This window comes from Dipteris shenzhenensis, chromosome 33, assembly GCF_047967505.1.
Source record: "Dipteris shenzhenensis isolate YYH24624 ecotype China chromosome 33, Dip_SZ_1.0, whole genome shotgun sequence".
NCBI classification, from domain to species: domain Eukaryota; kingdom Viridiplantae; phylum Streptophyta; class Polypodiopsida; order Gleicheniales; family Dipteridaceae; genus Dipteris; species Dipteris shenzhenensis.
The window spans coordinates 3,989,021-4,008,483 of record NC_141628.1 but is presented as its reverse complement, the minus strand read 5'-3'; the positions used below and the strand labels follow the sequence as shown (position 1 = coordinate 4,008,483).

General features: G+C 43.7%; 1 protein-coding gene across 2 annotated transcripts in view; it reads right to left on the bottom strand.

Annotated features, from left to right (window-relative positions):
* Window positions 1-537: 537 nt before the first annotated feature.
* LOC147879554 (CemA-like proton extrusion protein-like protein) overlaps window positions 538-19,463 on the bottom strand; it is a 126,304-nt gene continuing 107,378 nt past the window's right edge. The window contains exons 4-7 of one of the 2 annotated variants that reach the window (XM_087371873.1): window positions 11,637-11,751; window positions 7,619-7,716; window positions 6,255-6,390; window positions 538-877 (exon numbers count right to left, since the gene is read on the bottom strand). In XM_087371873.1, coding sequence (XP_087227999.1) covers window positions 809-877; window positions 6,255-6,390; window positions 7,619-7,716; window positions 11,637-11,751 — 418 coding nt within the window. In that variant the 3' untranslated portion in view covers window positions 538-808. Of the gene's footprint in view, window positions 878-6,254; window positions 6,391-7,618; window positions 7,717-11,636; window positions 11,752-19,463 lie in introns of those variants that run through there. The other variant, XR_015540666.1, reaches the window with a different exon arrangement.

Genomic DNA, 19,463 nt, shown 5'->3' with positions numbered 1-19,463 from the left:
TATTCCTTAAACTTCCAAGTTTACAATTAAAGACCAAAGTCAAACTTTTGGCCTTTTATACATAGCACTTTTTGAAGGGATGGCTAACCCTATTCATCGTACCACTCCCTCTATTCTCTCTTTTTACAAATTACTTGGGCCCATTTGGCTCCAAGGCATGTTGCTACTCCCCTACTTTGTGTTGGCTTCTTGTGGCTCTGCTTTTGTTGTTGCTTTTCCTCGCTTGCAAATAGCACTTGTGTTATTTAATTATGACCATCAATGCAGCAAGTTTCTACCATTGATTTGAAAGTGCTTATACCAGATTTCCTGGAACAATGCAAATAGAACACTAAACAAGGGCTAACGCTTATACCAGATTTCAAGGAGCAATGCAAATAGAACGCTAAACAAGGGCTAACGCTTATACCAGATTTGATGGAGCAATGCAAATAGAACACTAAACAATGCAGCAAGTTTCAACCATTGATTTGATAGCACTTCACCAGATTTCATGGAACAATGCAAATAAAACAGTAAACAAGGGATAAGGCTTAATTTATGCACAGAATTTGATTAGCAAATGCTATGGTACAGGTGTTGTAGTATTCACAGCAGGCTCTCTGTGACGGGCATTCCATTTAGCGTGTGATAGAGACATTTCAAAGTATTAACGAACTCCTGTGAATAAACTGAGATAAAATGCCTCGCAGCTGATGTCCGAAAAAGAATAGGAATCAATGATTACACTTACACAGTCTGCAATTTAAACTGGAGCATGTTCAGAACGCCTATTACAATTTTTCAAAAAATGAATAAATGAACATAGCTAATGGCGTTGCATCTCTCTGAATGTGGCTGCCGCAGATGGAGAAAGCCTCGTAAAAAACCGGAACACCTGACAATAGAATTTGTTAGTTTCTTCATATAAAAGTTTTTAGTATTCTAGAAACTGAGTTACCACTTCCCTAGAGTAAAGGCTTAATACTCTTACACAACCACTTCAAAAAAGTGTTTGATCCATTTCACACTAATCCAGAACATTGCTCTGTCCATTCAGATCAACCTGGCTGGCTTTGCAAGAAGTTACGCATGCGTGGAACTGACTGCAAGATAACTCATTTATGCCGCATAGCATTCGAAACATGTTTCACTTCATCGTGTGACAGACAAGAACTAGTACGGACCATTTTGATGGGCTTTTTCCTTTTAGCATGGCCATGTCATGGACAAGCTGAACCGGGGCTATGTATGAATGATCTTGGAGGTATAGCTAGATAGACAAACCGTGGACACATTGTAAATCTTGAGCTGTCATACCATAAATCTACTCTTAGAGTGGTCATTGACGAGAGCAAGGCAGACCTTAGAGAGTAAATTGTTGATTCCAAGAAGGCATTTTACATTGTGCCTCTTTTCACCTAATTAAGGGACTAGGCAAGTTACAAGAAACCAAGGGAGAGTACTTTGGTGCGCCACCTGTTGTGTCCAGAAACTTTTGGGGAATTGTATTTGGATCGGAGACTAGATCTGTCTCTTCATCATAGGCACCTGCTGCCACCGCAGCCACTTCTACCACTTCAGATTCATCTACCACTACTCCCTCTGGACCTGCCGTTGACCCTCCAACACAAGAACAGATTCGTTGGAATAAGCAAGATGCACAGGCACATGCAATGATTGCCATGAATTGCAAGAGAGTTGTTATACCTCACATTCGGTCTTGCAAAACAGCCAAAGCTGCATGGGACACTTTGGCCAATCTTTATCAGACACACAATGAGGCAAGAGTTCCTTATTTGTGCAGGCAGCTTGACAATGTTAAGATGAATAAAGGGGGCAGCATGGATGCCTATTTGACACGGGTCAAAGACTTCAGAGAGCAGCCAATGTTGATGAGATTGTACCAAACTCACAGGTTGTTTCTACCACACTTGATGGGCTTCCTGCCTCATATCAGGGATTTGCTACAACACTTCGACTATTGGCCCCAACTACTATTCATTTTATCAACTTGTTTCCCTACTCTTGCAGGAGGAGCAAAGTCGCCAACACAGGTGTCATGTGCACGGATTGTGTCTGACGTGTGCCCTAGGCACACAGGACTAGCTCAAGTAGCCTGGGGAGGTTAGGGGCTAGGCAGGTGATTCTAAGGTTGGGTTGCAAGGGCAAATGGCACGAGTTAGGGTTTTGGCTATTTATAGCCGTCCGAGGCCCAAGTGTATATAAAGGGGCCCAAGGGGCTCAGTTTTGAGTAGAGCAGGGCAGAGCAGGTCAATTCTCCCCAGGCTACTTGAGCTAGTCTTGTGTGCCTAGGGCTAGGCAGGTGATTCTCAGGTTGGGTTGCAAGGGCAAATGGCATAAGTTAGGGTTTCGACTATTTATAGCCGTCCGGGACCCAAATCTTTATAAAGGGGCCCAGGCAGCTCAGTTTTGAGTAGAGCAGGGCAGAGCAAGTCAGTTCTCCCTCGTTGGTCTCGATCCTGGATTGTGTGTGGACGCACACCTGCTCTCTAGATTAGCCCAAGGCCCAGCAGATCGATCCAAGGCTCCTTGAGGGCGCCACCTGGTGGTATGGGACACCAGGCTGGTTGGGATCATGGTTGGGAGATGTGCCAGTTGCCAGCAGCTCAGCCTGTGGCTCGGAGGAGGCATCCCAGTCGAGGATGCCATGGTTGGGTGGTGAGCAAGCCTGCAGACTCCTTGTTCTATGATTGGTTTTTGGTGTTTGTTTGCATGTCACGTCACACAGGAGCACTGGGGTCGTGTCAACAGGGCTGCTTCCACTCATGCAGATCAAGCCACTGCTACTGATCACAGGGGCAAAGGAAAAGGGGGGAAATTTTACAGCAAGCCCAAAATTTGGTACCTCATCCTCTTCCCCTCCTACCGATGGGAAGAACAAGGAACGCAGCAACTATTGCAGGAAACCAGGCCATGGCATCTCTGAGTGCCAGAAGCGTATTGCTTTCGAGCATTGCTCTTGCATCTCACAAGCATTGGGAGGTCTATCAGTTGGACATCAACACCGCTTTCCTTCACGGGGATTATGTGGAAGAGGTCTATGTCACTCAGCCTCCAGGATTTGAGCTTCCAGAAACTAAGGTATGCCGGCTTAAAAAGGCTCTTTATGGATTGAAGCAGGCACCAAGGGCATGGTATGCCAAGATACATTCTTTTTTGCTGTGCCTTGGGTTTCAGAACAGCCTTGGAGGCTACTCTTTATGTCTGGAAGAGTGAATCAGAATTTGTGGTTTTGATTCTATATGTGGATGACATGCTTATTACTGGGCCAGACTTGCAAAAAATTGCAGATTTCAAGGCAGCTTTGCAAAAATCTTTTGGCATGACAGATACGGGCCGGTTGCACTATTACTTGGGCATCCAGTTTGCATATGTTGAAGGGGCTATGATGATGAGTCAGTCCAAGTACATTGGACATCGACCGCTTCCTGTTTGAAGATTGCAAGCCAGGTTCTACACCATTGGAGCCTAGCTTTCGTTTCTCCTCTGAGGATGGAAGTGCACCATTTGCTGCCACCCTATATCAGCAGGCTGTGGGCTGCCTTATTTATTTATGTCATACCCGGCCTGATCTTCAATATGCCGTCTCCCAGTTGAGCAGATACATGCACATGCCTAGTACAGCATTGGAAAGCAGTGAAGCGGGTCTTCCATTTCTCGAAGGCCACACAAAATTTGGGATTGTTCTATGGTGATGAGTCTCCACTAGTCTTGCATGCTTTCACGCACAGTGAGTGGGCAGGTTGTTATGACACGAGAGTGTCCCAAAGTGGCGACTGTTTCATGCTTGGATCCTCGTGCATTTCATGGTTCAGCAAGAAGCAGCCTACAGTTGCTACTTCCAGCTGTGAAGCTGAATACAAGGCAACCTTCAAAGCTACAATAGAGTGTGTTTGGCTCCGTAAGCTACTTGCGGATCTTGACATTAGCCAGCCAGCTTCTACTACCATCTACACTGACAGTCACGGTGCTTTGGCTATTGCGAGAAACCAAGTGTTTCATGCATGCACGAAGCACATTGAGGTTCATTATCGTTATGTTTGAGAGCGATTGTCAGCTGGAGAAGTACCGTTGTCCTATGTTCCCATGGAGGACAACTTAGCAGATCTCTTCACGAAGGCTCTACCACGGCCCAAGTTTGAGGCTTTTTGGCATGCCTTACACTTGGCAGCATTTATTACGTGAAGTTGATCTCCCTGTACTATCATAGGTTGCTATATTCATTTTGGACGAATATGTGCAACCATGATATAGTTTCCAAGTATACTTGAGATGTATCCAGGATACTTCAGCCATACCATGGAGGGGGGTTTGTTAGCACTTAGCCCTGGTATGGGCCATGGCCTTGTTGGCTAGTCTTAAGACTCAGTCAACCCTTAGGTTGACTTCATTGGTCAACGATATGGTTGACCTCGGGGCATATAGGCCAACCCTTTGTACTTTCTCATAATCCATTTGCAAGTACTCACGTTTGCTTCAGCTTGTTGTTTGCTCCCTTGCATTCCACTCCGTTTCCATTGCTTCCCGCACCCAACATTGTCTATACTTGTTGATACTACAAAAAGTGGGGTGTCACCCTGACCCTAGACAATAGTGCAAAGCTCAATTTATACATCGATATTGTTCTTATGCCACCATCAGATGGCTTAAGACAGCAATTGCATGCAAGACTTTATGACGAAGAGATTCGAAGGTTGAACTTGGCACATGCAAAGCCATTATCTTCAACGCATTAAAGCTAGCCATGCAAGGGGAGTGACAGAGAGCCAACTGAAATACGTCAATCATATTGTATACCTGCAGATCTCATTTTTAAGGCCCAACTTCTCCATAAAGAAAATTGTCTCAAATAGACTCACCAAGTGAGCTACAGCACCAAACTTTTCCAGCACAATTCTAGGATCCACACACAAAGCCATCTCTTTGACTCATTGTCAAATTGTTAGCGATAGATGGGATTGCTATTTAGGCACCAAACCTGGTGGTGCCTGCAAATAATGTAAATGACTGCCAGTTATGATATTGTCTTGTATCATTCAAATACCTTGCATTTTCTGATCCTTGACATACACAAAGACATGCATCCAGAGGCAAACTGCAATTGATCTCTCGTTTGTCTACTGTTGCTGCTTGCATGACCGTATGCTTCCACTTTTTACGGGGTTAGCCCTTTGCATGGATCTAGAGTCACCATTTGGTACGTTATTTTATTGTCTGGCATATACAAAATATTCCACTAGGGCTGCTTAGATCTAGTTATGACACCTCTTGCTTAAATAGTATGCTGACTCTTGAGCGAGGAAGCCTAAAAGATTAAAATACAGCCTTGTCATTTATAGGGCAACTTGAGGGGATTCAATATTCCTGTGCTCATATTATAAGTATATATGAGTACTTTCTCTCGTGCCCCTTTTCACCATCAACACCGTGTCCCTCCCTCATTACAGATGGAGGGGGCTACCAGGAGATGATGCAGCTGCCAGGTATTAGCCATGAGTCCACTGTTACATAGTACACCTCACTTGATCTCGTCAATCATTTCCAGCTGTTTGTTCTGCACATCATCTCAATAGGCGCAAGAGCTCCAATTCCAAGAGTGCTGGTTTGTTACCATGCAGTGTGCTTGGAAACTCTACACGATACCAAGAGTGCTGGTTTGACTGAGTTCTGAGAAGCTCTGCTCTAAGCAACATCATCTTTAGTCTGTTTCACTAAATGCATCCTCCTTGTGGTTTGGTACCATTCAGTGTCCTTGAAAGCTCTATATGATACCAAATTCCAATAGTGTTGGTTTAGTGGGCTTAGAAGCTCTGCTCTACACTATTTTTAGTCTGCTTCGACAAGTAGCAAGGGAAATCCATAAACAAGGGCAATGCAGTCCCGAAGCACAGGAGCTAGTCTAGTCATGTTTTCATCATCAAAACCAGTGGAATCTCTTGTTAAATTTCCTAGCATCCTAATGTTAACAAATCCTGCAAAACAATAACTTCCTTCCCAGCAAAAAGCAAAACAATTCTAAAGAGCAATATCACATTGCAACTCAATGCTTGAAGCATACACCAGTCCTCTAATCCCAAAGCATCATACGCAAGAGAGGTTATAATAGCATTGCACAAACAACCCATCATGTCAGTAGACCACAAGTTTGTTAAGAGCAGCTCAAAAATGTTTCCTTGCATCAGTTGACAACCTGACAAGCAGACAATATTAGCATTTCCCCTAAGATTCTTGTATAAGATAGTACAGCATACCCAAAGTTTGAAGCAGGCGTCTATTGTAACAGGGACTATGGCTACAAAAATGTAAATCGAAGCTTGATCCACCTCAAACCCATAATGTTCTAAAAACATCTCAACCACTGTCTCCCAACCTGACTCGGAGTGATATCTGAAAAGAAAAATTAAAAAACAAACAAAAGTGTAAGACCACAAAAAAGCAATGAACTAAACAGAATCAGAGATTGTTTCAGCTTTCAATTATACTGTCAATGACGAACACAGGCCACAAACTCAATTTTGTCTCTCTGGACTGAACCTTGACAAATCATTGACTGGGGGAGGGGGAACCGGGGAGTGAAGCTCTATCAAACATATATTGAGAAATCAAACCCACAAACAAAGCCTACCATCCCATCAAATCATACAAATACTCAATCCAGTTAGACAACCTAATAGCTGTGACTATTCCTACTCACGTTGAGAAATCAAACCCACAAACAAAGCCTACCACCCCGTCAAATCTACCCATACAATTACTCAAGATGGCTGAACTACCTAATAGCTGTGACTATTTCTAAGCAGCTAGGATACAACTACAGGATATATAATAGCTGTGAACCCTTTGATTTGCAACCATTGGGTGAAGGAGGTATACAGAAATCTTCCATTGGAAACTGTGTGGCTTTGAGGAATAACATTGATTTTGGCCTATTTGGGACCTGTAGTATGGACGCCAGCACAAATCAACAGTAGTCAGCATAGACCGAGTAGTCAAGCCTTTTGGACTGATCAGAGCTTATCCCATGAGCAATTTCACACTTGTTGGTAATAGCCTTGGTCATTTGCCAATAAATATCTCCCTCTCTCTCTGTCTCTTGGCATAGAAGTGCGCTAAAGAGTGTGCCATCATGCCCTAGATATGGTATGTAGGCAATCTTTTACTTGGCAACTAGAAGAGAGACTTTTTCCAGCACGAAGATATTGATATGATACCTTTTGGAATTTCAATGCTAGCACAGAAATGCATGAAGGTTCTCTCAGGCTTGATCAAATGACGTCAACTTTATTTTGCATCAGTACTATCTTACAACTAAATGGCAGGGTTTTTTAGCAGCAACATCAAAGGTCCTCCATCCTAACACAGGCTTAGGCAGTTCCTACCTATTCCTTTTTACCATTCAGATATATATGTTGATAAGCCAGGCATGTACCCCATAAAACCAAGAAAGGAAACAATATCATTGCTAGTATACATTGACTGCCTCTTATATGTCTCATGAAGATTGCTCTTCACTGGTAAGAATTCCTGCACTCATGCTAACATTAACCTTAAAGAGACTTAAACCATTTCTTAGATTTTTTTTCTCTCATTCCTAGGACTACGAATATTGGCATACCCTAAAAAAATATCTGACAACAGAATTATGATGAATGCTTTTCCAGTATCGGATATGTTTGTAAACAGCCGATTTCCTGTTAGCCGCATGATGCCTACCTGCAGGATCACAGTTTAGATGAAAACTCAGTTGAAACACAATAACTTTCAAAGAAGTAGAGCAAAGAGATGAGAATACAGATATTTTAATTAATAGTGCAAATTTTATTCTTCTGAGTGAACTTTACAAAAATAAAGACATGGCGAGATGACTTTTCCTGCATATACTAACTGAACTCCTCTCGCCCATTTATTCAGGTTTATCAACATCTAATTTTCCAAGCACACAATATAAAAGAGTACAATCTTCACAAAGAGCTTTCATTTGGAATGGTCAAAAGATACACCACTCGAGCCATCGGCCAAACAACCCTTCTGAAATAAAGAAGAGACTTATATAAAAGAAACCAAAAAAAGAAGACCATTATCAAAGAGAATATAATGAACAAGGATCCATCACATCACGGATTGAACACTTAAAAAGAGTCATCACTATTTCACACTTACAAACATTGGTGCAGCTCCCAATCCTCGATGCACCACACACAGTAATTCCCAACAGGTACAAACATGAAAATGAACATGGTCAAAAGGAGTAACACAAGATTCCTCTTGCAATTCCTTTGGAATATTTAGCAGTAACAAGAAACCATTCTATGACTGATCCAACCTATAGCTAGCAAAATGGCAAGGAGGGTAGTAAGATGTAATGCATTTCTCTCACAGAAACTACAGGACTCTAGTCAGCTTTGATCTTACTCCACTTCAGTAACAGCCTAATCTCAGCGTTCATAGTAACTTAATCTTCCAGCACCTGAATATTTCAGCTGATCCCTACCAACACCATATAAATCCTATTACTTTTGGAAGATTTCTGGATATTATAACCATGCGAAAACATAACATTCCTATACATAACTGGATAACAATTTGATGTTGGAATCAATAAGTAAAAGCGCACACACCATAAGCCCATGTGTGTGTGTGTGTGTGTGGGGGGGGGGGGGGGGGGGGGGGTAGGGACACATTCAAAGCAACATCCTATATATACACCATGCAAGTGAGTAACACAAAGAAATGTAATGATTAACACCTTTAGAAGACCAAGTACCCTAAAATGCAAGAAATGACAAAAAGGACATCCGAGATGCTTCACTGAATAACGAAGAAAAACACAAGGTATAACCATACTGAGTTGGAGTACAATTTAAATCAAGTTGGCTGAGGTGTGTATCATTAGTTGTACAATGGAGATAGATGTATCCAACGGTGTACATCTAGATGCATCCCTGTATATATATCAAGATCACGGAGCGTAGCATTGTGCTGCTAAATGGGGGAAGTGTGGCTTGTCTAATTCTCAAGAGAATATTCATGAATTTGCCGATGGCCCGAATGATCTCCTGCCCTATGATGGGGCATGTCCATTGTATTAGATGATAATGCTTAGGTTTTTGAGCTTCAAATGCAATTTGAAGACCAAGGATTGGTCACTTTGAATACTGACATTCATTGAGCTAGGTAAGTCAACTTGCTGATGCAATTTAAAAAATTTGTCTTGCTAGATGGCATCCTAACTTTGGACTATCATACTAGACTTGGTTTTGTAAGGATAGATGGGAATGCATATGCACATCTCTATTGGCAATCCTCTACTTGACTCATTCGGACAAGCAATTAACAACTCACTTAAGCCAAAACTTAGTAAAGAGCTCTATGGCTTGTTGTTGCCTAAGAGTTTCAAGAAAAGGCCTTCAAACTCCATGTAGAACATGCATGAATCAAGACCCTTGCACGCAAGAGTCCTTCAGAGTTTCAGAGGAGGAATTTTCTCGCCTCTCCTTTTGCAAAGATACTTTGATAACCTTAGCCCTCACGGTGTCAGAAGAAGTGGTAGAGAAGTTGGCCAAAGAAGCCCAAGAGGAAACTATATTCAAGGAAGAAGAGAATGGCCATGAGGAACCAAGCCCATGGGAAACTACATTCAAGGAAGAAAAGAATCGCCATGAGGAACCACGCATTGACTTCCAAACCTTCCCCACAAGCACCAAACTTTTGTCTCAAGAGGCAATCGAAAAGAAAGAGATCAAGTCCCCTTTCTAGCTTTTTTCCTGCACCGAGCAACACCGCAAGGAGTCAAATCCCCCCTTGCGGAATTCCCTACTAAAGGTGAAAAAGATGGAGCAAATTATCTAAGAGGAATATATGCAAGGACTAGCCCGGATGGAGGACTAGTCCCTATCCCAGAACCCATTGGGTTGAGTTTGTTGGTGACTTAGTCACCACACAAGTTTTGACCCTACTTAGAGTACATCCTAAGGTTTTGTCTCCATCACTACCCTAGCTTTGTAGTTCATTGTTGTTGCTGCAATTAAAGTTAGCCTCCTTCAGCTCCATTCTCTCTCAATCTCTCAATTTCATTTCCAAGATGGACAACACATACATCTTTAGGAGATCAACAACATATCTTGTGAATGCAATCTGACCATATACTGCCATAATTCAAATGCCCAAAGTGCTTATGCCACAAATGAGTATTTGTGACCACATAATCCTCTACTGCAAATTGCCGCAGTGTCTGTCCCTCTGTCATACGCATTAAGACTATATAGACCCCAATAACCGTCATCAAAGACAACTCTATATCTTGATGTAGTAATGGCAACAATCAATATGAGAATCTTTTTTATGCTGGAACATACAAAACATCCTGTAGAGAGACAGGAACACCTGATGCTGTAGTAAGTTTAATTTGGCCAATGTGCTTCACAGCGTAAGATGCATTATTGGCAAAAGTTGTAGTGCCGTCCTTCGGTGCATCACGCAGAGAAAGAAACAATTTCATGCAAGAAGTAATGTGCATAGAAGCGTGACTATCAAAATACCAATTGTTGAATGCAGTACAAACTACCATGTATGAATCATGAATAGAAAGATTGTATTGGCATGTAACCACAAAAGCCAGAGCAACATTGGCTGATTCATCCTTCTCATAAGAATATGGAGCATCAGTAACTACAAGGCTAGACTATTTGTTCTTCTCTGTGCTTTTGGCATTTAGAGATACCATGACACGCATCCTTAGCAATCCTGCAAAACCTGATGTGAGGGATTATCATCCTCTTAACTGACAAGTATCTCTACCATCCCATCTGATCTATTCCTGAGTCAGAGGTACTGGAGTAGCAGTGACAGAAGATGGATAGTCAACCACATTCCCTAGTTGCGGGTATAGTGGCAACAAGTGCATGTGACAGAGGTCTCACCTCAAAACCTGCAATGAAATTCTTGAGAGGTAGTTGGTGCCATCAAACTTGTCTTTAGCAGCAAGCATGCCAACAAGGTCATTGTTTGCCATTGCTGACAAGGCACAAATACAAAGAACCCAAGATATCTGACTGAATCAAATGATGACACTAAGGCAAGTGTAAATGCCTGATTCTCACACAAAGGCCATAACCTACACAATCTTTGTCGTTGAAATAACCTGCAATAAACCCTAAGGCACGAAGGAAAATGTGCCAAAACAGATAATAACATGACAAATCTATTTGGCATTGACACTGTTGAAAGCCAAGCATTAGTTTTTTGGGCGTCAAACCAGAGACATCATTACAACTGCTATTTATTAGCCTTAGGAATCACACAGGAACTGCTTGTGACTTTAACTTGTCCCTTATAATGGTTCATGTACAATGTAGCGAAGCGAAGTAAATTTATCCCTTTGTGACTTAAAAACCAAAAAACTCCACTACAATTTTGAAGATATACTAAAAAGACTTTTGTCCAGTTTTGACAATGGTTTGAAAGTACTGAACATTCCCTTGCCCATAGAACAAGTGGCCACTTCCAAGCTTGTTCAAATCGGAACACCAATTTCAAAATCATGCATTGCTCATTTCATATGAAAATAGATCATTAAGTTAAAATTACACCCAAGTGCAAACAGAAGAAAATTTCTCTCTCAACTGGTTTCTTACAGTTCTGGGATTGAAAACCAGTAGCAGGAAAATTGTCAAACCAGCCAAGATATCAGACCATATGTTTGCAAATGCCTTCCTGTTCTCCAATCTCAACTCATCTCGCAATTCCAACCTGCTCAGAAAAAGAAGATCACAGGAACTATAAAGACTGAGTGGGAATGAAAAAACCGTTGCAGGATGCAAACCATTTTCTATGAAAAGGAAGTTAATCAATTTGCAGATAACATAGCACAGGCTTAAGATCATTTCCAGTCATAATTTCAGAATGAATGACATTTTTAAAGCAGGAAAAAGGGCAAGCATTAATGTTCAGTGCAGCTGAAATCCATTGCAAGATATGCAACATTTTCTGAAAAAGGAAATAGATTCCTAAACATCTGAAGGAGAATATATCAAAGGCCAGAGAAATAAGACCATTTTCACTGATAACGATCAGGCCCAAGTTTCCAAGAAAAACATTGATCTCGTTGGGTAATTATAGAAAGGTATTAGGCCCTATGGGAATGCCATAAAATCCAGGCTGGTGAGAAGCATGGGAATTATAGAAAGGTATTAGGCCATATGGGAATGCCATAAAATCCAGGCTGGTGAGAAGCATGGGAAACCATTCGAGCTATGAGTTAGTGACAGGTATGTGAAGCTTCAAAATCAGTGCCTGAAAGGCAGTTTAGCACTAGAAAGGGACCACATCCAGGACATCACCATCTTCAGGATAGGGGTCTTTCTCCTCCAAATATATCATATGGATACGACACACCATTTGCTGCAGTTCCTAGGAACGCTTCAAATTTTGGGGCTTCTGAAGAAGTACCATCCCCATGTGTCTTCCATCGAAGCTTGTTTCGGTGAAGTGCTAGAGTACCCGCCTGCAGCATGGGGTTCCATGGTTCAGGGTGATAACAGAGTACCCAAAGTCCCTGCCCAAGGAGATCTTCTAGAGACCTTGGACCGTGTACATAGATGTATGCAAATAGGAAACCAAGCACCAAAGACAAGTGAGATTTCTAATGTACACATGCTTGATTTATGATTTACAAATGCTGGCAAAAACGCCTAAAGAACTGATTGTACATGATTGCAAAATGAATACCAATATGTATCATGCGGGCTGTTGCTAATACTGGATAACTACTATGAAGGAGACACTGTAATCTCCATGCTGATGTGGCAATATGCTGGCTGAATGGAGCCATGAACTATAGGCGATGGGGGCTGATATTGATGGCTGAAATATGCGAGCTGCAACTGATGGCTAGATGCCCGAAATTGGGGGGCTGAGGCCCCTTATATAGGGCCTGGACAAGCCGACTAGGGGTCAACCTGGTCCAGCTTGGTTTTGGTCAGCCAAAAGCTGGCCATTTGGCTTGCTTACTAACCTATCCTTAGGCCTAGCTTGGACAGACCTTGAGGGCTGGGAGTGGACCCACGTAGCTCATGACTGACTGGCGTCCCTAGACTAGGGCTCACAATAGGGCAACGGCATATGACAAAATATCTTGATTTGGGAACTAATGCTGCACTTGATGATTAGTTTAGTGTGCCACAATGCACCCTTGTGCAGAGGTGCATGTGACGTTCCCTCCTACTTAAATTTTGTATGGTGGTAGAACCATTATGACGTCAAACCATAGTTACCAAAAAACAGGAATGCTTCGGGAACCGGGGAGGGGGGGGTGGAACGGGAACGGGGGAACCGGAATGAGAACACCACGTATATGACATGTCATCAAATCACATGGAAGGGGAGGGGGCTGAGAGGAGAATGGAGTACAAGGAGAGGGGGCTGAGTAGAAGGGAGTGGAAGGAGAGGGAGTGAAAGGAGAGGGCCATCAAACTTGAGTAGAAGGGAGTGGGAGGGGAGGGGGCTGAGTCGAAGGGGGTGGAGAGTGGAAAAACCCACTAACAAGCCCCGTTCCCCTCGTAGTCCAAAAATGGGAACCCATGTTCCTAGGGCTGGAACGCATTCCAGCCGCATTCCCAGAACGCTCCCCAAGTGTTCCCTAGCGTTCCCAGTACTGGGAACGTTCCCGGCGGGTGTTCCCAATAGGCCCTCCACCTAGGAACAGCGTTCCCACGTTCCAAGAAGACGCAACGTCGTTCCCTGGTAACTATGCTCAAACTGCTAGTCAAAACTTGACTACCCTCCCAAAGAAATGGGAAATGACAACCTCGGAAGGATACTGAGCTGGCACTGCTCCAAAGAGCTGAGGAACAAATGCTATGCTTGTTGGGGGTAAAGGCACATTGCCAACCCTTAATTAAAGAATTAAAGATAGGACACCTATGACTGTCTTAAGACAGTCATAGGGTAAACCTAATCCTAATAAAACATAAGTGAGTTTGTGGTGTGGCTCACTATCACTTCACACCCGCACTAGAGTGTCACTCTCTCTCACTCTCACTCTCTTGCTCCCTTCCACTTCTCTTCCCCCTCACAACTGGTATCAGAGCCTATCAAGCCTTCTCTCCCCCTCTCAACTGCCTACCTCATCCGTACCGTACGGCCGTACGGACAGATCCGTACGGCCGTACGTCGTCCGTACGGCCGTACGTCGTCCGTACGGCCGTACGGACGGGCTCGACATCGCAGCGACAGCGTGGTCGCGGGTGCGTGCATCGCAGGCGGCGCGTTTTCGAGGGCATCAGAGTGAAGGCGCGGTCGCGGGCTGCAGGACTTCTGCGCGGCGCATTTCGCGGGTCACCTCCAAGGGCATCGCATTTCGTACGGCAGATCTAAGGCGGCGCATTTTTCGTAGGCCTGCAGGCTTTTGTTGCGGGCGTGGGCGTCGTCAAGCTGTTGCAGTACAGCAGCATAGCTGCTGTGTTTTTTGTAGCCGTTCATACATCAGCTGTACGGACAGTCCGTACAGTCGTACGGACTGCCGTACAACTTTGTACGGGAGTCTTGGCATTTTGTACGACAGTCCTTCATCCACCTACAAGTACAGTACGGTTGGCGTCGACAGCAGGGTACAGAAGTACAGCAAATTTTTTTTTTGTGCTGCAAAAATCTCGACTTTTTTTTTGGGGGAAGCATGCACCGATAGTACACAGGTACTCTGCAGGGACAAAAGTACAGCAGGTACTGAAAAGTACAGCACATTTTCTGATTGGAAGAGGAATATTCCTGAAACATTCTAGCAGTATACTGTGCATTTGTTGAGGTACATCAGGTACTCTCGTGTCACTCACGCTTGAGGTGACTTGTGACACAGTGGTGGTGTTTGTGCGGTTACTTGTCATTCAGGAAGGTCAGATGCTTGTTTTGCAGAAGCTTCTATGCATTTACTGAGTGCAATTCTCAGTTTTGGGTGACCATTTCAAAGGGCTTTTGCCTGGATGTGTTTGCAGTATATGCCTTGAGGCAGTGTGTAGCCAGGGAGCACACATTTGCTTTGTTTCCGCAGTGCATTTGGTGACATTTATTGCAGGTCACATTCTTTGTACGCACTTTGAAAATCTCAGTTGAGCCACGCTTGGTCAGGGCGCATCGAGTTTACTCGGTCCCTAACTGCCCATCGTTGACAGTGCTCAAAAGATTTTCTTCTTGGTGTCTGTACTTTGTGATTTGTGTTGTTGCTGAGTACACAGGGGCAGTCTATGCATTGCACATTGTCAGGTACAAGTGTCAGAGAGATTTCATATTGCATGCTACCTCAGTGTTGAGGTGTTCTCCACTTGATTCAGGTGTCAGATCAAGGGGCTTTTGCCCAGACTTTGTTTGATAGCACTTGGGTTACCGACAGAGATCTTCAGATGCATTTTCTCCCCTTGGTATAAGGGTGATTGCTTGGGATTTATCCCATTTACTGTTGCAGGTTTTGTGACAGGCTGAAGGGTCATTTACTGTTTTTTTTTGGGGTGTTAGTCAAGTGGTTTCTGCAATTTAACTCAGTGCAATACCTCATCTGAGGTGGGAGAAGTGATCAGTACAGTCAGTACAGCAGTGTTTACAGCAGTGTTGATGGTTTTGTCAGATGATTGTGCACTGTTAAGCACTTGTTGAGCAGCAGCAGCAGTCTGAAATTACTGTTTTTTATGCCTCTCTGAGCTCAGAACAGTTTGTCAGAAGGTACAGTAGTTGCAGGGACATTTACTGTTTTGCTGCAGATTTTACTGACAGTAAAAACAGCACCATTGAGAGTGCTTCTGGCTCTAGAATAGAGCAGGCCTTTTCTGAGAAATCAGAACCTTTATTCAGCCTTTTTTACTTCCAACCTCATCTGATATGGCATCAGGAGGAGGTGATTCTTCAATTCTGAACATTAAGAAACTGGAAGGAGCACACAACTATGCATTATGGGCAGAACAGTGCTTGAATGTACTTCTGTTAAAGAAGATTGCTAAGCCCATAAGGGTGAAGGGTGTCAAGCCATCTGATATGGCAGCTGATGACTGGGAAGAGCTTGATTTGTCCGCGAGGGCAGCTATCATGCTCACTATTTCAGACACTCTTGTGTTCAATGTACAGGCTGAAAAGACCTCTTATGGTCTATGGCAAAGACTAGAAGAATTATATGCCCAAAAGAGCTCAGCCAGTAAGGTTTATTGGCTGAAGAAGCTGGTTGATCTTCGCATGAAGGAAGGTACAGCTATGACCTCACACTTGAGTGAGTTCAATGCTATCTTTACACAGCTGATTGCACAGGGGTTGAACCTTGATGAGGAGTTCAAGGCTACTTTCTTGCTGTGTACCCTCCCTGAGAGTTGGGACACTTTCAAGACCACCCTGTCAAACTCGAATGCCACTCTTATTTATGCTGATGTAGAGAGCTCTCTCCTTATGGAGGAGATGAGCAGGAAGAATAATGCGGGCAGCAAGTCTTCAAATGCTTTGCAGGTACAGGACAGAGGCAGGACTCAGCAGAAGGGGAGATCTGCTAGTAAGTCCAAATCCCGCAGTCAGTCCCGTGGCAAAAAGGACATTGAATGCTTTTATTGTGGCAAGAAGGGACATGTGAAGTCGAAGTGCTTCAAGTTCATACGGGATCAGAAAGCCAAGAAGGCTGAAACAAAGGATGCAGGAAATGCAAGCAAAGGCAAAGGCAAGGCCAAGGCAGATGACTTGGATGCAGTGAATGTTGCAGCAGAGGACAGTGACAGTGACATACATGATGTTTTATGCTCTTCTGCTGTAATAGCACATGCTTTGGTTATTGATGGCCATGACATGCACACCTGGCTCTTGGATTCAGGTGCCTCTTTTCATGTTACTCCTCATAGGGAGTGGTTCACTTCCTACACAGGTACTCATGGAGTTGTTCATCTTGGGAACAACTATGCATGTCAGATTGCAGGGATTGGCAGTATACAGATAGTACTTCCTGATGGACAGTCATTTATGCTTGATGGCGTTCGCCATGTGCCGCAAATCAAGAAAAATCTGATTAGCACTGGCTTATTAGATGACAGTGGTTACCACACCACATTTGGGGATTCCAAATGGGTGATTACTGATGGTCAGACTGTAGTGGCTGAGGGTTTTAAGAGTGATACCTTGTATCCTCTTTATGTTTCCAGTGTGGGTAATCATGTTGTTGCCATAACCGAGCTGCCAAAGGTTTCATTGTGGCATAGCCGGTTGGGACACATGTCTGTTAAAGGAATGCAAGAACTGTCACGTTTGGGTTATCTGCCGCCTCTCTCTTTTTCAGATTTGCCTACTTGTGATCATTGTATTTTTGGCAAGCACTATGTCACTCCTCATAAGAGGAGAACTCCCCAGAACAGAGCACCACTTGATCTAGTGCACACTGATTTGTGTGAGATGCCACAGTCATCACTAGGGGGTGCAAAATATTTTATTACTTTCATTGATGATGCCACACGTAAGGTGTGGGTCTATTTCTTGAAGCATAAGGGAGATGCCTTAGATGCTTTCAAGAGGTTTGTCGCTCAGGTTGAGAATCGGACAGGTCGTAGGCTGAAATGCCTCAGATCCGATAATGGGGGTGAGTATGTGTCACATGCTTTTGTGCAGTTTTGCCAAGCTAAGGGCATCAAATAGGAACTCACAGCCCCTCATAATGCATCTCAAAATGGTGCAAGTGAGCGGATGAATCGAACTATTCAGGAGAAGGTTCGATGTATGTTGTCTTATGCTGCATTACCCCATGGCTTTTGGGCAGAAGCCGTGCAAACAGCAGTTCACATTATTAACAGGTCACCAAATAAGGCTTTGGAGTTGAAAGTGCCAGAGGAGGTGTGGTCTGGCAAGCCTCCCTCATATAAGCACTTACGTGTATTTGGCTGCGAGTGCTTTGCTCATGTACGCAAAGATCTACGCACCAAACTGGATCCAAAGTCTATCAGATGCATCTTTATGGGTTATGGTGACGAAGGTGAAATGGGGTACAGGTTATGGGATCCCGTTAAACGGAAGATTATACGCAGCAATGATGTCATCTTTAAAGAAGATAGTGTACACAAGGAACCCGTGCAACCTGTGGAATACAGGAGGGTTATTTATGATGATGTTGGACAGCAAAGAATGCCCATTTATATGCAGCAGCAGCCTGCTGCAGATCACCCTGTTCAAGAGGGTATACAGGCTGAAAATCAGCCAGATAATTTTGCCAATGATGCACCACTGGATGTGCCAACAGATGGGGCTGTAGAACAGCCAGATATGGTGGTACAGCCACCCGTCATGCATGAAGAACAGGCTGAACAACAGCCTAATCCGGAACATTTTGTGAGGAGGAGCACCCGTGCACAACGGCCTCCTGCCAGGTTTGTTCCAGGAGCCAATAATGTGGCTGATTTTATCATGCTGACTGATTGTGGTGAGCCTTCCAGCTTCAAGGAAGCTATGGGAAGAACAGAGAATAAGAAGTGGGAGAAAGCCATGCAGTCAGAAATGGACTCCCTACTTCAGAATGATACATGGGACTTGGTGCAGCTACCTGCAGGCAGAAAAGTTTTGCCATGCAAGTGGGTTTACAAAGTCAAAGTGGATTCAAATGCTTTACCGAGGTATAAGGCCAGATTGGTTGCCAAGGGATTTAAGCAGGAGAAAGGCATTGACTTTGATGAGATCTTTTCCCCTGTAGTCAAGATGACTACTTTGAGAGCAGTGTTGGCTCTTGTTGCTCATGATGACATGGATTTATGTCAGATGGATGTGAAGACAGCCTTTCTTCACGGAGATCTCCATGATGAGATCTATATGAGTCAGCCAGAGGGATATGCTGTTAAAGGGAAAGAGCAGCTTGTGTGTAAGCTCAAGAGGAGCTTGTATGGACTCAAGCAGGCGCCAAGGGAATGGTACAAGAAGTTTGATGCCTTCATGCAGTCCCAAGGGTATCATCGGTGTGAGACCGATCATTGCTTGTACACCAAACGGGCAAAGGATGGCAGTTTGATGCTACTCATTCTATATGTGGATGACATGCTTATTGCCAGTAAATCTCAGCATGAGATTAGTGTTTTGAAGAAACAACTGCATAAGTCTTTTGACATGAAAGACTTGGGTGATGCAAATCATATTCTTGGCATGCGTATTACTCGTGACAGGTCCAAGGGACTTTTGTTTCTGTCACAGAAAGAGTACATTGACAAAGTACTGCAGAGGTTTAAAATGGAGGGGGGGAAGTCCATTAGTACCCCGTTGCCTCCACATTTAAAACTCAGCAGTAAGGACAGCCCCAGATCAGATGATGATAAGGCTGAAATGGCCAAGGTTCCGTATGCATCTGCAGTTGGATCTTTGATGTATGCCATGGTTGCCACTCGTCCGGATATTGCTTTTGCGGTGGGAGTCATCAGCAGGTATATGGCAAATCCAGGCAAGCGGCATTGGGAAGCAGTGAAAGGTGTCTTGAG